General features: G+C 43.9%; 2 protein-coding genes across 4 annotated transcripts in view; one reads left to right on the top strand and one right to left on the bottom strand.

Moving 5' to 3' along the window:
- LOC115660953 (protein HIRA) overlaps positions 1 to 8,441 on the bottom strand; it is a 61,812-nt gene extending 53,371 nt beyond the window's left edge. Inside the window, exon 1 of the mRNA XM_030582942.1 lies at positions 8,343 to 8,441. Coding sequence (XP_030438802.1) covers positions 8,343 to 8,379 — 37 coding nt within the window. The 5' untranslated portion in view covers positions 8,380 to 8,441. The remainder of the gene's footprint in view (positions 1 to 8,342) is intronic.
- Positions 8,442 to 11,622: 3,181 nt separating this feature from the next.
- On the top strand, positions 11,623 to 16,657 carry MRPL40 (mitochondrial ribosomal protein L40). 3 transcript variants are annotated; one of them, XM_030583090.1, is made up of 4 exons: positions 11,623 to 11,761; positions 12,794 to 12,877; positions 13,836 to 13,991; positions 16,131 to 16,657. In XM_030583090.1, exons 1-4 carry the CDS (start codon positions 11,688 to 11,690, stop codon positions 16,438 to 16,440), a joined length of 624 nt encoding a protein of 207 aa, XP_030438950.1. In that variant the 5' UTR covers positions 11,623 to 11,687; the 3' UTR covers positions 16,441 to 16,657. The 3 variants fall into 3 exon arrangements, with proteins under 3 accessions (XP_030438950.1, XP_030438951.1, XP_030438952.1); XM_030583091.1 differs by lacking the exon at positions 11,623 to 11,761 and adding an exon at positions 11,983 to 12,169; XM_030583092.1 differs by lacking the exon at positions 11,623 to 11,761 and adding an exon at positions 11,983 to 12,202.
- The last annotated feature ends 361 nt before the right edge of the window (positions 16,658 to 17,018 follow it).

The raw sequence follows: 17,018 nt of genomic DNA, 5'->3' as shown, positions 1-17,018 counted from the left end.
ATATGGTAACACTTTGTTAAACAGAGAGATCTGATTACTATACTCCTGCGTAATGTATCATTAAACAAGAGCTCACTGTTGTAATGATTGTTGTTTTGCCATCTTTTTACATGGCAAAGAGTTGTAAACCTCTCAAAACTTCCTAAATAAATAGTACCCCAAAAAAGGCTGACCGTTAGATATGAACTATGGCTAATCTTCAGTAAGGAGTCGTCATTCTGACAAGTTTAAAAAAAATATATCAAAGTTATAATCTATTACAGATTTTAATTGGCATAAGCACAGACTGAAATTACTGCTATGATTTTAGTGGGATAGTCATATGCACAAGCACAGTTCGACAAAACAAATGTGCACCTTCAGAACTCCAAAACTAGAGGCTCTGGGTCAGCAGTAGCAAGTGCTGGATTTCTGAAGCATATTAGAGAGATTTTCCTTATCACCTCAGCAGCACAGTTCCAGGGCTGTGCATTCTCACAATTGCTTCAGTATGGAATCAGACTGTTACTGTGTTATTCTTTGATGAAACTGGATAAAATCAGTACTAAAACTGCACACTGTGAATGTACATTAATTCCTTTACCATACAGAGATTCCTTTTAAATAATGCCTCCTTATCTCTGTTTTGTTCCGTAAGACCCAGTACAATTGGTTCTTCTCTATCCCTTAAAATACGGAACACTTCAACAATCACCAGATTCTCTGTCTTCAGTTTTCCAATCATTTCCAGTAAGTACATCTGCTTCCAGTATTATGAAGTTACAGATGTAAAATGATTTAAAAACGAGAAAAATGTATAAATGTAGTACAGGAAGGAAACTCAGCAAGACAGAGTTGTTACCATCACCATGCTCTATTTCTTTTGTCTGTTAAAGTTATTACTCACTTTAGTGGGCATCATGAAATAAAGATTAAAGCATTTAAGAACTGCTTCACTGTATTTTTGAACAGTTTACAAATCACAGGTATGACATTCATCTTGTCTCATTTTGTCAAAATTACACAAAAGAGAGACATTATTAGATTTGTTAGTAACTGCTTTCTTCCTGAATTCTCTCTGAATTACTTTGTTGCATCCTGTTGGAATGAGCCAAAAGGTAAAGTGTTCCTGTTCGCAAGTGGATGAATGCTTTTCCTTTTGCCAGAAACTCAAGTAACTGGTGGGAAATTCAGGACTTCTCCATTAATTAAATAACAAACCAAAACACCCGGGACACATTAACGTGGGGAATATTTAAATTTGACAGACTAAGTTCCAGGATATTTTTTATACAGTTACAATGATCTCTAACTAACAATTTAAACTATCTAAGCCCCAAAATCACAAGGTGTTATGAGCCAAGCTAGGTTTAGCTAAAAAAAATCTTTCCTAAGGATTTTTCTCAAAGGATAAGGAGTCCAAAACATGACAATACAACTTAGAAACTTCAGGAGTCAAGAGGAGCTTGGAAAATCTTATCATATAGATTTTGGTTTTTTCTGAACTTAAGGGAATTTAAACTACAGCCACCACAGTTAAAGAAAACACACTAAATTGTTTGCAAACACGTCTCTTTTGTTGATAAACTTTAAATGGGCATGTTTTTGTTTAGCTTGAGGCACAAATAAGTGAAACTTAAAGTTGTCAACATCCTGTGAGTTTCTATCATAATATGGGTGAGTTTCCATTAATTTTATTTCTCTCCAACCCTTTTAATATAGAACATTCAATAAGATTCACGAATCTATTCAAATATTTACATTCAGTGAGGTGGCTTGAAGAGGTAATAAATTGTATGCCTAAATTGAACAAAAGTAGGGATTGGAGGAGGACGGAGATTATGAGCTCTTCTTTTAGGCATGTTGAGTTTGATCTGACAGCTAGACATCCATGAGGAGATGTTAGAGACAGGCTGAGATTTTGGTTTGGACAGAAGACGACAAGTCTGGAGTAGAGGGGTAGCTCCGAGAGTTGTCAGCATAGAGATAGTAGTTGAATTTGTGTTTGTGGATAAGATTGCCCAGAGGTAAAAGTTAAATGGAGAAGAGAAAGAAAAAGGGATCAAGGACAGAGCCCTGCAGAATCCTCAGAAGGTTGTGAGGGGGGAGAGATGAAGAGTATTCTCCAAAGCAGTGTTTCTCAAAGCCAGTCTGCCACTTGTTCAGGGAAAGCCCCTGGCGGTCCGGGCCGGTTTGTTTACCTATAGCATCCGCAGGTTCGGCCAATCATGGCTCCCACTGGCCGCGGTTCGCCGCTCCAGGCCAATGGGGGCTGCGGGAAGGGCGGCCAGCACATCCCTCGGCCCGCGCCGCTTCTCGCAGCCCCCACTGGCCTGGAGTGGCAAACCGCGGCCAGTGGGAGCCGTGATGGCCGAACCTGCGGACACGGTAGGTAAACAAACGGGCCCGGACCGCCAGGGGCTTTCCCTGAACAAGCGGTGGCCCGACTTTGAGAAGCACTGCTCCAAAGGACATGCTGAAGGACCGACTAGAGAGAGGAGGAGGAGGAGGAGATTCCTGGTCTCTTGCTTCCCCAGCAACTGCTATGGAAGGAGTTCTTCTGATAGTGGGGAGGAAAAGGTAAAAATAGTCACCTAAGGTTTCTGATATATACAGCAGAAACAATTTATGCCTCCTATCCAGCCAACACTAACACACGAATAGTCCTGTTAAACTCACTGGGATTACTCACATGCCTCAGTGTTTGCAGGATCAGGATCTTAATATTACATTTAGGTTGTAAAAGCTACATTTGTAATACTAACCTAGCAGAACTTTTTAAAAGGAAATCAAGTCAAGTATCTCAAATGATAATGCTTTCACTTTCTTTCTAATCAACGTGACCTTTCATTTAGAGGATATGTTTGCCTGGTAATTAACTGTTTCAAGATGAAGGTAAATATTTTTAATGTACACTGATTAAAAGTTCTCTTTATATTGAGGCTACACTCATGCAGACACTTATCCACATGCTTAATTTTACTACCATTTCCATTTACTTCAATGGACCACTCCGTAGTGAAAGACACAAGTATGTCCAAACTGAGTCAGAGTAATGGTCCATCAAGCCCAGTATCCTGTCTTCTAGCAGTGGACTGTGCTAGATGCTTCAGAGGGAATGAACAGAACACGGCAATTATGAAGTGATCCATCTTTGTTGTCCAGTCCCAGCTTCTGACAGTCAGAGGTTTAGAGATACCCAGAGCAAGAGGCTGTATCTCTGACCATCTTGGCTAATAACCATTAACATATCTCATTCTTTTTTTAACCCATTTATGCTTTTGGCCTTCACAACTTCCCATGGCAATGAGTTCCACAGGGTGACTTCATTTTGTTTTTGCTTCAAACCTAATGACTATTAATTTCACTGAGTGACACCTAGTTCTTGTGTCATGTGAAGGGGTAAATAATACTTCCTTATTCACTTTCTCCACACTACTCATGATTTTGTAGATCTTTATCATATTCCCCATTAGTCACCTCCTTTCCAAGTTGAACAATCCCAGTCTTCTTAATCTCTCCTCATACAAAAGCTATTCCATACCCCTACTAATTTCTGTTGCCCTTTGCAGTACTTTTTCAAGATGGGGTGACCAGAACAGCATGCAGTATTCAAGGTGTGGGTATACAATGGATTTATACAGTGGCAATGAGATATTTTCTGTCTAATTATTTATCACTTTGCTAATGGCTCCTAACATTGTTAGCTTTTTTAACTGCCACTGCACATTGAGCAAATATTTTCAGAGAACTATCCATGATGACTCAAAGATCGCTTTCTTGAGTGGAGGTAACTAGTTTAGACCCCATCATTTTGTATCTGTAGTTGGGATTATGTTTTCCACAGTGCATTACTTTGCATTTATCAACAGTGAACTTCATTTGTCATTTGGTTACTCAGTCACCCACTTTTTTTCAGATCCCTTTGTAACTCTTTGCAGTCTGCTTTGGACTTAACTACCTTGATTAATTTTGTATCATCTGAAAACTTCATCATCTGAAAACTTCATCACCTCACTGTTTACTCCATTTTCCAAATCATTTCTCAATAAGTTGAACCTCCCTGGTCCTCAGAGATCGTGGGGGGACCCCACTATTTACCTCACTCCACTGAGGACACTGACCATTTATTCCTATCCTTTGTTTCCTGTCTTTTAACAAGTTATTGATCTGTGAAAGGACCTTCCCTCTTATTTCATGACTGCCCACTTTGCTTAACACCTTTTAGTGAGGGACCTTATCAAAGGCTTTCTCGAAGTTCAAGTACACTATGTCCACTGGATCACCATTCTCCACATCTTTCTTGTCCCCCACAAAAGAATTCTAATAGATTGGTGACTCACGATTTCCCTTTACAAAAACTGTGTTGACTCTTCCAAAGTATTTTGTTCATTTATGTGTCCGATAATTTTCATCTTTACTATAGCTTCAACCAATTTGCCTGGTACTGTAGTTAGGGTTACTGGTCTGTAATTGCCAGGATTGCCTCTGGAGCCTTTTTTAAAAATCGGCATTACATTAGCTATCTGCCACTCATCTAATACAGAGGCTGATTTAAGCAGTCGGTTATATACCATTAGTTCTGAAATTTCATATTTTAGCTCCTTCAGAACTTTTGGGTGAATACCATCCTGGTGTTTGGTGACTTATTACTATTTAATTTATCCATTTGTTTCAAAATCTGCTCTATTGATACCTCAGTCTGGGATTGTTCCTCAGATGTATCACCTAAAAAGAATGGCTCACATGTGAGAATCTCCCTCACATCCTCTGCAGAGAAGACCCATGGAAAGAATTAATTTAGCTGCTCTGTAACGGCCTTGTCTTCCTGGAGTGCTCCTTTAGCACCTCGATCATCCAGTGGCACTACTGATTGTTTGCTAGACTTCCTGCCTATGATATACTTCAAAAAAATTGCTCTTAGTTTGTCTCTTTTAATAGTTGCTCTTCAAATTCTTTTTTGGTTTGCCTAATTAAACTTTTGCACTTGACTTGCCAGAGTTAATATTCCTTTCTATTTTCCTCAGTATGATTTGACTTCCAATTTGTAAAATATGTCTTTTTGTCTCTAAACACCTCTTTTACTCTGTTGGTTAGTCATGGTGGCTGTTTTATTTTTCTTCCCATTTGGGTTACACATATAATTTGAGCCTGTGTTACGGTGATTTTTTAAAAGTTTCCATGCAGCTTGCAGGCATTTTACTTTTGTGACTGTTCCTTGTGGTTTCCGTTTAACTGGCATCCTCATTTTTGTGTAGTTCAATGCTACTGTGGTGGGCTTCTTTGTTATTCTCCCTTTCCCTCGCCACCATAGAATATTAAATTAATCACATTATGGTTGCTATTACCAAATGGTTCAGTAACAGTCATCTCTTGGACCAGATGCCGCGTGCCACTTAGGACTAAATCAAAAATTGCCTCTCCATTTGTTGGTTCCAGGACTAGCTGCTCCAAGAAGCAGTCATTAATCATGTCTAGAAATTTTCTCTCTTCATCCCATCCTGAGGTGACATGTTCCCAGTCAATATGGGTTAGTTTAAATCCCCCATTATTATTGGGTTTTCTGTTTTTATAACCTTTCTAATCTCCCTGGGTCTTTCACAATCACGGTCACCATCCTAGTCAGATGGTCGGTAGTATATTCCTACTGTTGTACTCGTTTTATTCAAGCATGGAATATCTATCCAAGTTAAGCATGTCTGTAAGTGTCTGCAGGATTGAGGTCAAAATTAATCATAAAACCTACAATCTAACTACAGTTTTATGCTAACTTAGTTAAAAGACCAGAAGAACTCTGTGTAGCTCAAAAGCGTCTCTCTCTCACCAACAAAAGTTGGCGCAATAAAAAATATTACCTCACCTACTTGGTCTCTCTAATAAACCATACAATAAACCAGCTTTAAGAACCCCAACACTGTCCAATTTGAACAATACTCAGTTTACTCTAGATAATCAGTCACCTGGAAGAAATGAGTTCAAGTTTCTAAAACTTTATATTATGGTGTAAATTGCACTGTCAAAATAAAAGTATATGCAGAACAAATTATGAAAAAGTACCTGTATATGGGCAGAACATGCAAAATTAACTCTTTACATGACCAATACTTGTTCCACTCACGTCATTGTGATGTAATAATTTAGACACTAAGTTGTTTGTTTGCTACTGATTGTACTCCGATAATACTCCACACGTTTAAAAAAATGTTGGTAAAAAATTACAGCATTCCTCTGAAAATGTACATTAACTTATATCTCATTAGGAACACTTTATTCTTGAAGATCAAGATATATCATAGCTCACAAACCGTTATGAGAATGTAATTACAGAAGTGGCAGACAAGACAGTTTAAAAGCAATGACTTCTTAATCTTAGTATAGAATCTGATGCTACTGTTCATGTGCACATACATTCTGAAAAATATACAGTATGTGAGGCAATATATCAGGATAATATTCTTCCACAACTATGTATTATGGGCTGAATTACAGGAAGTATAATGGGCAAGTGCAGCAACTTGACACATCTGGAGACATAAATATACAAAACAACTGATTAAAACAAAAATTATTTTGGTGGCCTCAGGTTAGTACCCATTTGTGCAGAACTTCTATAAATTTCAGCACAAGGCCCAGAATGGAATAGAGGTATGTGGAAATCTGTACATCTCTTGCATGCTAATTCAAAGTACGCTTTGTTCAACCTACTACTCTTCACTTTCATAAGCACTAAATTCATGAATATTTGTACTGAATACTTATAAGCAGCTCAGGTTTCTTACAATGCAGCCACTGAATGACATCATTTCACTATCCAGTGTGAAAGCCAAGAAATCCACAGTCTGGTGCCTTTATATTCTTTTCACTATGTCAAAGGTTACCCTGAATGAAAACTGCAACTATGCTTGTGAAACAAAATAGAGTACATCATTCTGTTTTTCACAGCAGTAGTTCTCAACTAAGGGTCTGGGGCCCACTGGAGGGCTATGAGCAGGTTTCAGGGGTCCGCCAAAATAAAGCAGAGATTGGGGCTAGGTTAGACTTTCTGGGGCCCAGGGCAAAAAGTCTAAGCCCAAGACCCACTAACAGCTGAAAACCGAAGCCGGAGCAACTTAGGGTATGTCTACACTGCCCACGTTACAGCACAGCCACGGCAGCGTTGTGATGTGGGCAGAATAGTCACGCTTTATCACTGGGGGAGAGCTTTCCCAGTGATTAAAAAAAAACCCACCCAGAATGGTAGCTTTATCACCAAGAGCTGCTGTCTAAAACTTTTGTCGCTCAAGGGGGTGTTTTTTCACACCCCGAATGACTAAAGTTTTAGCACTGAAAATGGCAGTGTAGGCACAGCCTTAGCTTCACAAGACCCTCTGGGCAATTGCCCTGCTTCCTATCACGTAACGCTGGCCTTGGCTTTTAATCTACTGGATATGTAGAAAAACTGTTGCTGTGGCACAGATGGGCCCTAGAATTTTTTTTAGCATGTTGAGGGGCCTCAGAAAGAAACAGATTCAGAAGCTCTGCTTGACAGGACAGCTCACAGATCTCCTGGCAGACATTTTTGCTAGGCAGAGTTGCAAGCCATTGTCTGAATTTTGGAAACCATGTTTCTCTAGCAAACATGGTTTCGTTTTATTTTCATTCCATTTACTTTAGCAAACTATCTGCATCTTATTTCTCTCAACCCTCCAAAAGTATAAAAATCCACAATGAGCCAGGAAAAGCAGATTTCCAGACACTTTAGTCATGCTAAAGAATGTATCCGTATCTTGTTATCTGGAAACAAGCTATGCCACATCTCTTCATATCTGCTACAGTGTTGCAGCTGCTAAAACCAGATGCGCTTAGGGATTAGTTTACGCTCAGTAACAGCTACATCTCATTCGCTTTAGAGGAAAAGCAAAATCACGAACCCCACAAAGGGCTATTAAAGTGCGAAACGCTTGTAAATGTTTAACTTTAACTAAGAGTAACAAAGTAGCTTCAAATCTGCACAGTGCATTCGTCTTTGCACACATACACCCTCGCGATCAAAGTCTGGCATGCCCCTAAACCACGAAGATCCTATCACGACAGCTTTCCCCACCAAACCAAACTGTCCCTCTTTCCAAGCGCAGCGTCTCATCCCCCAATGGGAGTCGCCCTCGGGGGGCGCACAGAGCAGTGGGGCTGGAGTCAAGGGCGCTGCTTTGGGACACGGGGGGGGGGGGGGGTTGTTACTTTCAGCGGGTTCACGGCGAAGTTCACGCGCGCAGAGCCCTCCCCGGGCCCGGTGCCCCCGCACGCACCCACCGGGCTCGCCCCTTTGGGCGCCCCGGCACCGGCTCCGTCCCGCCGGACAGGGACACCCCGGGCCCCGCACTCACCATTGTGATTGACCCAGGTCGGCTTCAGGAGCTTCATTGTCCCCCGGCCCGGGGCCCCCGCCGGCCCGGGACCCCCGGGCGGGCTGCTCCGAGAGGCGGCGGCTCGGCTCAGCAGCGGCCAGCAGCCATGAGCTCGCCTCGCTCCTGCTCTCCGCGCTGGCCGGCCCCTGCCCCGGCCGGAGCCGCCTTAGCGCCGCTCCATCCCCCGGCCACGGCCCCGGCCCTGCCCCAGCCACCTCCTCCCGGCCGCATCCCCCGCTCGGCTCCCAGCGGCTCCCCGGCAACGCCGGAAATCTGCGCCGGGCAACCGCCTAACCGGCCCGGCGGGAAACAGCCGCCCCGAGCCCGGCTGCCCCCGCCTGGAGAGGGCGGGAGAAACCAGCGCCCCCGACCGCCGCCGCTCCCGCGTGGGGCCCGGGGTCTGTCTGGGGGGAGCTCGGCCCAGTGCCCCTCCCGGGCAGAGATGGGGCGGGTCCGGGTTGAGGGACCCCCAACAGCAGAGATGGGGCCGGTCTAGGTTGGGTGGAGTGACACCCCCTCCCCCGAGCAGAGATGGGGCAAGTCTGGCTTGAGGGACCCCCCTGGCAGAGATGAGGGAAGGTCTCAGTTGAGGTTAACACACACAGACCCAGAGATGGGGGCAAATCTGGGGGTTGAACGATATCCCTCTCCCCCTGCAGAGATGGGAGAAGGTGTCGATTGATTGACAAACATTCCCCAGGCAGAGATGGGGGAAGATCTGGGTTGTGTGACCCACCCCTGGGGCAGAGATGGGGTGTGGGGAGGTCTGGGTTAAGTGACCCCCCGGTACAGGTGGCGGAAGATCTGGGTTGAGTGACAATTGCATTGTGCTGTAAGTGAACCTGATTAGTCCATTGTCACTGGCAAAGCTGAGAGAAATGCAAAAATCAAACCAACAACATGAACAGGAAAAAGAACATTTAGATACTAAAAGGAAAATAACTTTCAATAACCTGGACTTCAATCCTGCAAACACTACACTCCTTCAGTTCACGGGGACCACAGGTGTGCAAGTGTTTGCAGGACCAGGGCAACAGGTGAGGTATATGTTGTATTTTTAATTATGTGAAACAGTGTCCCTTTATCATGGGTCTCTAAATAGGCTGAATTTAGCAGCATTAGGTAAATATCCCTATAATGGGACATTCGGTACCCAATGTGAAACTTTATGCTACCACATACATCATTATGTAACTGTATCAAGAACATAATAAACTTGCCAGTACATACTCTTAACTATGTCTAGACACAAGATAAATTTTATTACCTTTGTAGTTGATGCTCACATAATTTACTTTGCTATAATGTTATTTTCTCTACAGTTATTTTGTAAACAAAAATATTTGTTAGATGAATAACTACACTTTGCATTTACTGTTCTTTTTTCATAAACTAGGGCAATTTTACGTTCTTTAGGGAAACTTTGTGATTGTCCATCAATTGTTCATAGTTCTAAGCATCAGAAAATCAGAGACCAAAACACCCAGTATATCATCTAGTCTGCCCTCCTCTGCTTGCCTCTCTCTTCCCCTACAAATAATGTACAATGCTGTGAAGTTGGAGGAGTCTGGTTGTTTACTTTTTCATGAGTGGCCTAAGTAGCATATTAATCACACTCACTTTTAACTCTTTTGTAGCATATTCCCATTAATGTGTTACCCTGTTTTTGCATGATAAAAACTTTGGAATTGTGCAAAACTTTAAATCATGTGATAAGACTCTAGATTTATCTCCCTTAAAGTCCTGTGTAAATAGGTATTTATGCTCTATTTATTGGTGACTGTCCAGTGCTAGGTACTGGTACTGGAATTCAGGGGTGAAATCCTAGTCCCACTGAAGTCAGTGGCAAAACTTCCATTGATTTACATGAAGCCATGATTTAACTCCAGGAATGGGATTTCAGACACAATTTTAACTTATGCTCCAAATTCTGTATTTTCAGTTATCTCCATTTCAGCTAAAGAATCCTGCACAATTAGTTTCAATGAAGTATTTTGAATTCTTCCTTTTTTTATATTTAAAAAGCTGAGAGCATTGTGTGGAGGAGGAGGAAGGGAAACTGACTTTGAATACTTATACATCATCATCCAATGGTAGGAACAAAGTGGGTGTGTTGGAACATAATGTTTCCAGCTACAGGATTAAAGAATTTGTGTGCCAGTCATGTCAAAGGGAGTGGAGGATTATTTGTAGCATCCCAGCATTCAATTTTCTAAACACAGATGTATGTGAGTGATTATGTACACAGTTAAATTCTTGTGGGGTCAGGCCCTATATTTGGTAACCGGTAGCTCAAATTTGATCCCTTCAGTGACTTACTTCCAGAAAGCCAGTTTGAAAACTGCTAACTAATTTCAGAAAGGCCTTCAGTGAAGGACTTGAATTATTTGACTATTTTGGAAGAGCAGTTGAAGGAAAACGTTTTTATTTTGATACTTAGGATGAATTAGTGACCCTATTAGCATTACTGTCAATACTCCCATTTACTTGAATGGGGTCAGGATTTCATCTTTGGGAGTCTAATCTATGCATCGTTCATAATCAGATATTTAATTAAGATTTTTTCCATGAAAATGTATTAATGCTCTTGATTTTTTTAACTCATTCCACCTCCCTCAATCGCTGTAGCCCATGAAAGCTTATGCTCAAATAAATTTGTTAGTCTCTAAGATGCCACAAGTACTCCTGTACTTTTCAGATTGCCATCTGATTCCCCACCCACACCCCCTCGATACTTGCTACTAGCTTTTGTTTTATTTCAAATATTAATAGCTGTGTTTGGAGTACAAGGGTAAGACATGCTGTATCATACTCTCAAACGGGCAGCTACTGGCTGCAGGAGGTTTAGGGAGCCAAGTATTTGGTGATTACTCCAGAGGCATTGGGTTTAAGAGGCTTTCAGACTGGAAGGACTGGTCTCTAGGGTTCCGTGTGTTTGGGTTGCAGGTGGTTCACTGACCAGTCACTAGAGCAGTTGAGAGGATTCTAAGTTTTCAGGATCCAGGGGTTCAGCATCAGACTCGCCTGTAGTTTCTCCTCGAGCGCCCCCTTCAGCCCCACGTGAGTCCTGCAGCTGTCCCGTAGCAGCCCGGCTGCCAAGGTAAAGCGCCTCTTTCCCCTGCCTTAAGCCACTCGCCCTCCTCGGGCAGTGAGATTCTGCACCGGCTTCCCACGCTGCTCCGCGCCCAGGGCCGGATTCCTCGCGAGGCGGAACTAGGGGTGCGGGGGATCAGGTTTGCAGCCGGCCGCAGTTGCTGGCGCACCGCACTGGCGGGGAGCTCAGAGGAGCCGCGGCTGCCGAGGTGCCCAGGCCCCGCAAGAGCCATGCTGGCGGCAGCCTGCGGGGCCCTGCGCCTGCTCCCCAGAGTCCGGGGCGGAGCGGGGAGCTCCCTGCTCAGGTAGGGCCAGGGATCCCCCCGGGCTCCTGCCCTGGGTCTCGCCGGGCCGGTCCCCACCCCTGGCCTCCTCCAGCCGGCGCGCGTGGCCCCCTGACACCACCTCCTGCCCGGCCCGAGCCCCCCTGGCAGCGCCCCTCGCTGCACGGCGTGTCCTCGCGCGAGGGTGTCGGGCGCGTGCGCCCTCCCTTGTGACACGCGGGGCCCCCTTGGGCAGAGCGGCCACGCCCAGGGGTCATGGAGAGGCGTAGTAGCCACTGGGCCGCTGCATGCGATGCTCTGATCCGAGCCCGGGCCCTGCCCTGGTGTCATTTCCCGCCTGTGCCTTCCAGAAGCGCCGCCCTGGTTGATATTTCTGGCCTTTCGTTTGTTGCACCGTCTGGATCTGCCTGGCTACCCTCACTGCCAATTGTGGGTGTTTTGCCCTCCTGGAAGCAGCAGCAGGTCCCAGCATGTGATACATGTTCCTTGTCATCGGGATGGAGCTTTTGCAAAAGAGTTGGACAGCTGCTTGGATTGAGAGGGAGGGTTGTGGTACCAGCAGACTTAGTCTGTGCTTAAGCAGAAGGGCACAGACAAGTTGGTGACCCAAACTTTGACAGATTGTATTTCTTTTGTAGCAAACTTCATATCCTCTGTAGACCCTGAGAAACTGCATCACTCTGTTCCTAAAAGTGAAGCTGAACATACTCCCTAGTTTGTAGAATCAATTATTTTTACTTTTCAAATACACTGTAATTTGAATTTGAGATGTAATTAAGCTGTGATTTTTTTTAAAAGTGATTTTCCCCCCTTGTGGTTTCAGACTTTCAAACAGTGCAAAATTTGGACTGTTATTGGGCTGAAAGGGTTAATGTTTGTTACAGTTGAGTTTGTGCCAGGCCCCGCTACTGGCTCAAACAGTTGAGGATGGACTGAAGATTATTCATTATAATGTATGTGTGCAAGTGGAATCACTAATAAAGGGCAGTATACAAAAGCTATATATTAACATAATTTGATTCTTCTCATGCTTTGTATTCCTTTTGTCTTTAGTTCTCAGCTGTCCTGGACCATTCATTTTCGGGGAAACCATTGGCAGACTTCTATGCTGGCATTTCAGGCGTCCCTCCCCATGAGGTAAAATACAACTTATATTGTATTTCATAGAATAGTTTTCAGATGTTCCCATCCTCCTTACAGGAAGTTAGAAAAATTTAAATTATTCAAATGAATATGTGCACATATATATTTCTATATTATGAGGCATAGATATAAAAGAAAGTAGAACTATTAGGCTCTAGTGTAGTGTTTAATTTCCATATATGTAGCTAATGCTCTGAATAAAAATTTAGTTTATGGTTAGTTGTATGTTAGTTTAATGTATGGTTAGTTGTATGTTAGTTGTAAAAGTGTATGTTTGGAGATATTCTGGTTTAAACAGCATTCCGGTTTTTCTTTTTGAACAGTAGTTGAAATGTGGCACTTGCTGCACTAAAATTACTTTAACCTACTTTTTCTACATTTATAGATGTGTAGTATCAGTTTGCATGCCACCCTTTTCTTAATACAACTTGGTTAAAATGACTCCGTAGTTAGTAGCTAAAATACTGTACGACTTCTGTTTCAAGCCAACATCCAAATATAAAACCTGTTTGCCTATATTGTGTATGTAGTATAAGGAAGCAGCATGGCTTGGTGGATTGAACACCAACCAGGAACACTGGAGTTCTAAGATTGACTGCCATTGACTTATTCTGTAGCATTGTGCAAGTCACTGACCCACTCTCTTGGTTTCCCTATATGTAAAATGGGCCGTGATACTTCACAGGAGTGCTGTGAGGACTAATTCATTAATGTTTGTAAAGTGCTAAGTATTATTCTTCTGTGTATAGATTGATATAAGAAAATGTACTGTATTACAGTTTATATTGATTTGCTGCAAGAATGCTTCTCAAATTTCCAGTATGTATAGAAAAATATTCCTTATTAGACGCACCCTTTTATTCTGGGATGGGTTTAATATAGAAACGAAAAGTATTAAGTATTACATGTGTATACACAGATACAAAATTTTTAAATTAATTTCCTCCACTAGAGCAGAACCAAGGAAGAAAAAGAAGGTAGATCCAAGGAGAGAACAAGCACAAAAGGACCGTATGAAGAAAAAGATAAAAAAGCTGGAAAAAGCTGCCCAGGAAATGATTCCCATTGAGGATTTTGTAACACCATTCAAGTTTTTGGATGCTTCACGGTATAGAGAACTGCCAGCTTTTACCTTGGGGTTGATAATGAACTGGAGAGGTGCAAATAACAGTGAACTACCCCAGTAACTGCTCACTTAATATTGTAGTTAAAGTTGCATTTTTCAGAAACATAAGTGAAACAATGTTAAACAAATCCAATTTTCCCATAAGATTTAATGTAAATGTAGGGGGTTAGGTTCCAAGGACATTTTTTGGGGGCAGACAAAAGGCATTATATACTGTACAATACTGTGGTGGGGAGGTGCCCCTGTCTAACCCCTGGGTCTGGGGGTATGGGGTCTAGGAGGGAGTTAGGGTGTGGGAGGGCGCTCAGGGTGGGGTGCGGAGTCTGGGAGGGAGTCAGGGTCTGGGAGGTGCTCAAGGTGGGGGAGGAGGCTCAGGTTTGGGGCAGGAAGGAGGTTCAGAGCACTTACCTGGGCAGCCCGTTTGGTGCAGGGTGTGCAGGTGGCTCTGCGCAGTGCGGCACTGCCCCTATGGCTGTGATTCTGGGAGCTGCCCCCCACCCCCGCCAGGCAGGGCCACCCAGAATGCAGGGGCTTTAGGGGCTGCAGGGCCCTCGGCTAATAGGCCCTGGCCTGCAGCTCTAAAGCCCCTTTTGGAATGCAACCCTGCGAGCAAGGGCCAGAGGACTTTCCCCTTCAAAGCGCCGTTTCTCTCCGGCCAGCTTTGAAGGGGAAAGCGCTGCTTCTCTCCGGCCGCTCACTGCACGGCTGCCCTTGCTCCTCCTGAGTCCTCTGACCCATGCACGCAGGGCCGCATTCCAAAAGGGGCTTTAGGGCTGCAGGCCAGGGCCCTGGGGCCCCCTTAGCCCAGGGCCCTGCAGCCCCTGCCTTCTGGGTGGCCCTGCCTGCTGGGGGAGGGGGCAGCTTCCCGGTTTGCTCCCTTCCTCCCAGAAAGTCCCCAGAAACACCCAGGGACACTGAGTCCCACTCCCTCTGCATGCAGCCCACTGGAAAACACACAAAAAAAAAACCCACTCCGTCACAGGGACCATTCGAGATAGAGAAACCAATTAACGCCTATGCAGTCATTAAACAAAAATATGGGGTTAATGCAATGGGCTGCCTGTGGGCTGACTGTATGCAGCCCAGTTAGCACACAGCTGTAGTCCAACTGCATGTTAAAATAAAAATTCAAAATTTGCCATTCTGGTCTGAAAGGAGGCAGGTCTGGCTGAGGGGGAGACAGCATCTGGCAGCCTGCTGGAGCACTTCTGCCAGCAGGGGGCTGGTGAGTGCTGCAGGGGGCAGGGTGTGAGAGAGTGGGTCTCTGGGCAGGTTTGTGGGGCAGGGAGGGGGAAGCACTGGGAACTAGGGATTTTTGAAGGTGCTGCAGCAGGCTTTAGGGGGTGCTGGCTGCTCGCTCCTGGCCCCCCTCTGTGGATGGGTCTCTGGGCAGGGGGTGCTGGGCAAAGGGGATTTTGGGTTGGGGAGGGGCGCTGTGGTTCTCAGCCTGCATGGGCCCACAATTATAAATAGGTTGAGAATCCCTGGGTTAGTGGGTTACAGATTGTTATAATGAGCCATAAATCATTATTTATAGAATCTAGCAGAATAATGAATTTAAGTTCCCTTACATTATGTGCTAACTACTTATGTTAAACCATCTGTTCCACCTTGCATTTTTCTGTGACCTGGGAGTTCCTTTCCAAGACCTGAAGAAAAGCTCTGTGTGGCTTGAAAGCTTATATTACCTCACCCACCTGGTCTCGCTAATTACCTTGAGCAAGTCTTTAACCTCCTTGTTCTCTTACCTTTAAAAAAGGTAACTACCTCAGGTGTATTGAGGAATGTTTGTAAAGGAATCTTGCAAATTGCCACAAAATGCATTAGTTTAGGTACAAAATCTTCTCACCCACTCTCCCTGTGGTGGCAATTGAGATAGTTTGAATGATATGTTACTTGTTTGTTTAGAAACAAACAGATGAATGGGCAAGTGGAATTTGCTGTTAGATAGTATTGTAGTATCCTCCAATGAAAGACCCTACATAAAGGCAATCCAGAGTATTGTGTGTTTGGGCCAACTTGCCTTTTTGTATCTCACTGTAGTTTTTGTTAAATGCTTGCTCTTTGGGATGCGAGCAGCTTCTGTGTTAAAATGTTATCTTGTTCTTTCATGTTTGCCAGAGTGCGAGAGATCTCCCCACTGTCCTTTGAGGAGAATGAAAGGCGAGCCCTGCTCCTGAAGAAATGGGCCCTGTACAAGCAGAAAGAACATGAAGCAGAGATGGAAACACTGAAGTCTCTTATGGCAGCTCAGCAGGAGGCACTAGAGGAATTGCGTCTCGAATCAGAAGAACTTTACCAAGCAGCAATAAGACGAGATGAGGACTTGTTTCCCTTTGAGAAAGAGGGGCCTAGTTACACACCACAGGTTCCTGGCTATGAGGCTCCTGAAGGGAAATGCATCGACATTACCAAAGTGTACACACAGTGAGATCAGAAGACTCTGCCATGCAGCTGGCAGGAGATACGCAGTGCATTAAAGGACGACACAATGGGATGCAACTAGACTATTTATTTTGCTTTTTCAAACATCTCTATGCAGATGGCTGTCAAAAGAAAAGAAAAACACCACCTGTCCTTGTTCCCTTTCTTTTTATAACTGGCCATCTTGACAATAAAACTTCCAATAAAAACAAAATACTTTAGAACTCCATTGATCTAACCTTCCCTTAGCTGGCTCTCTGCATTTACCAAACAATCTTGGCCCCAGGGCCAGAAGTGGGCAATCTCTCCAGTAGCCATTAGATGGTGCTGCGGCATAGCATTTTCCCATTCCCTGGTTTATTCAGAGTTTTGATTATCTGATCTGGCCCTGGTCCCAATTAGACCAGATAAACAGGGTTCTACTGTACTGTATTTTTGTGCCAGATACTGAAGCACGGTCCCATGTAGAGAACTGTGGCTTTAGTGAACATTATTTTTTTACTTATAGAATATTTTTTCCCCTTTCATTTATTCCTGAGTAACAGTTCCTCACTCTGGACAAATCATAGTTCCTGAGAGTATAAT

Source organism: Gopherus evgoodei, chromosome 13, assembly GCF_007399415.2.
Source record: "Gopherus evgoodei ecotype Sinaloan lineage chromosome 13, rGopEvg1_v1.p, whole genome shotgun sequence".
In the NCBI taxonomy this organism is placed as follows: domain Eukaryota; kingdom Metazoa; phylum Chordata; order Testudines; family Testudinidae; genus Gopherus; species Gopherus evgoodei.
This window is presented reverse-complemented; position numbering and strand designations above follow the sequence as displayed.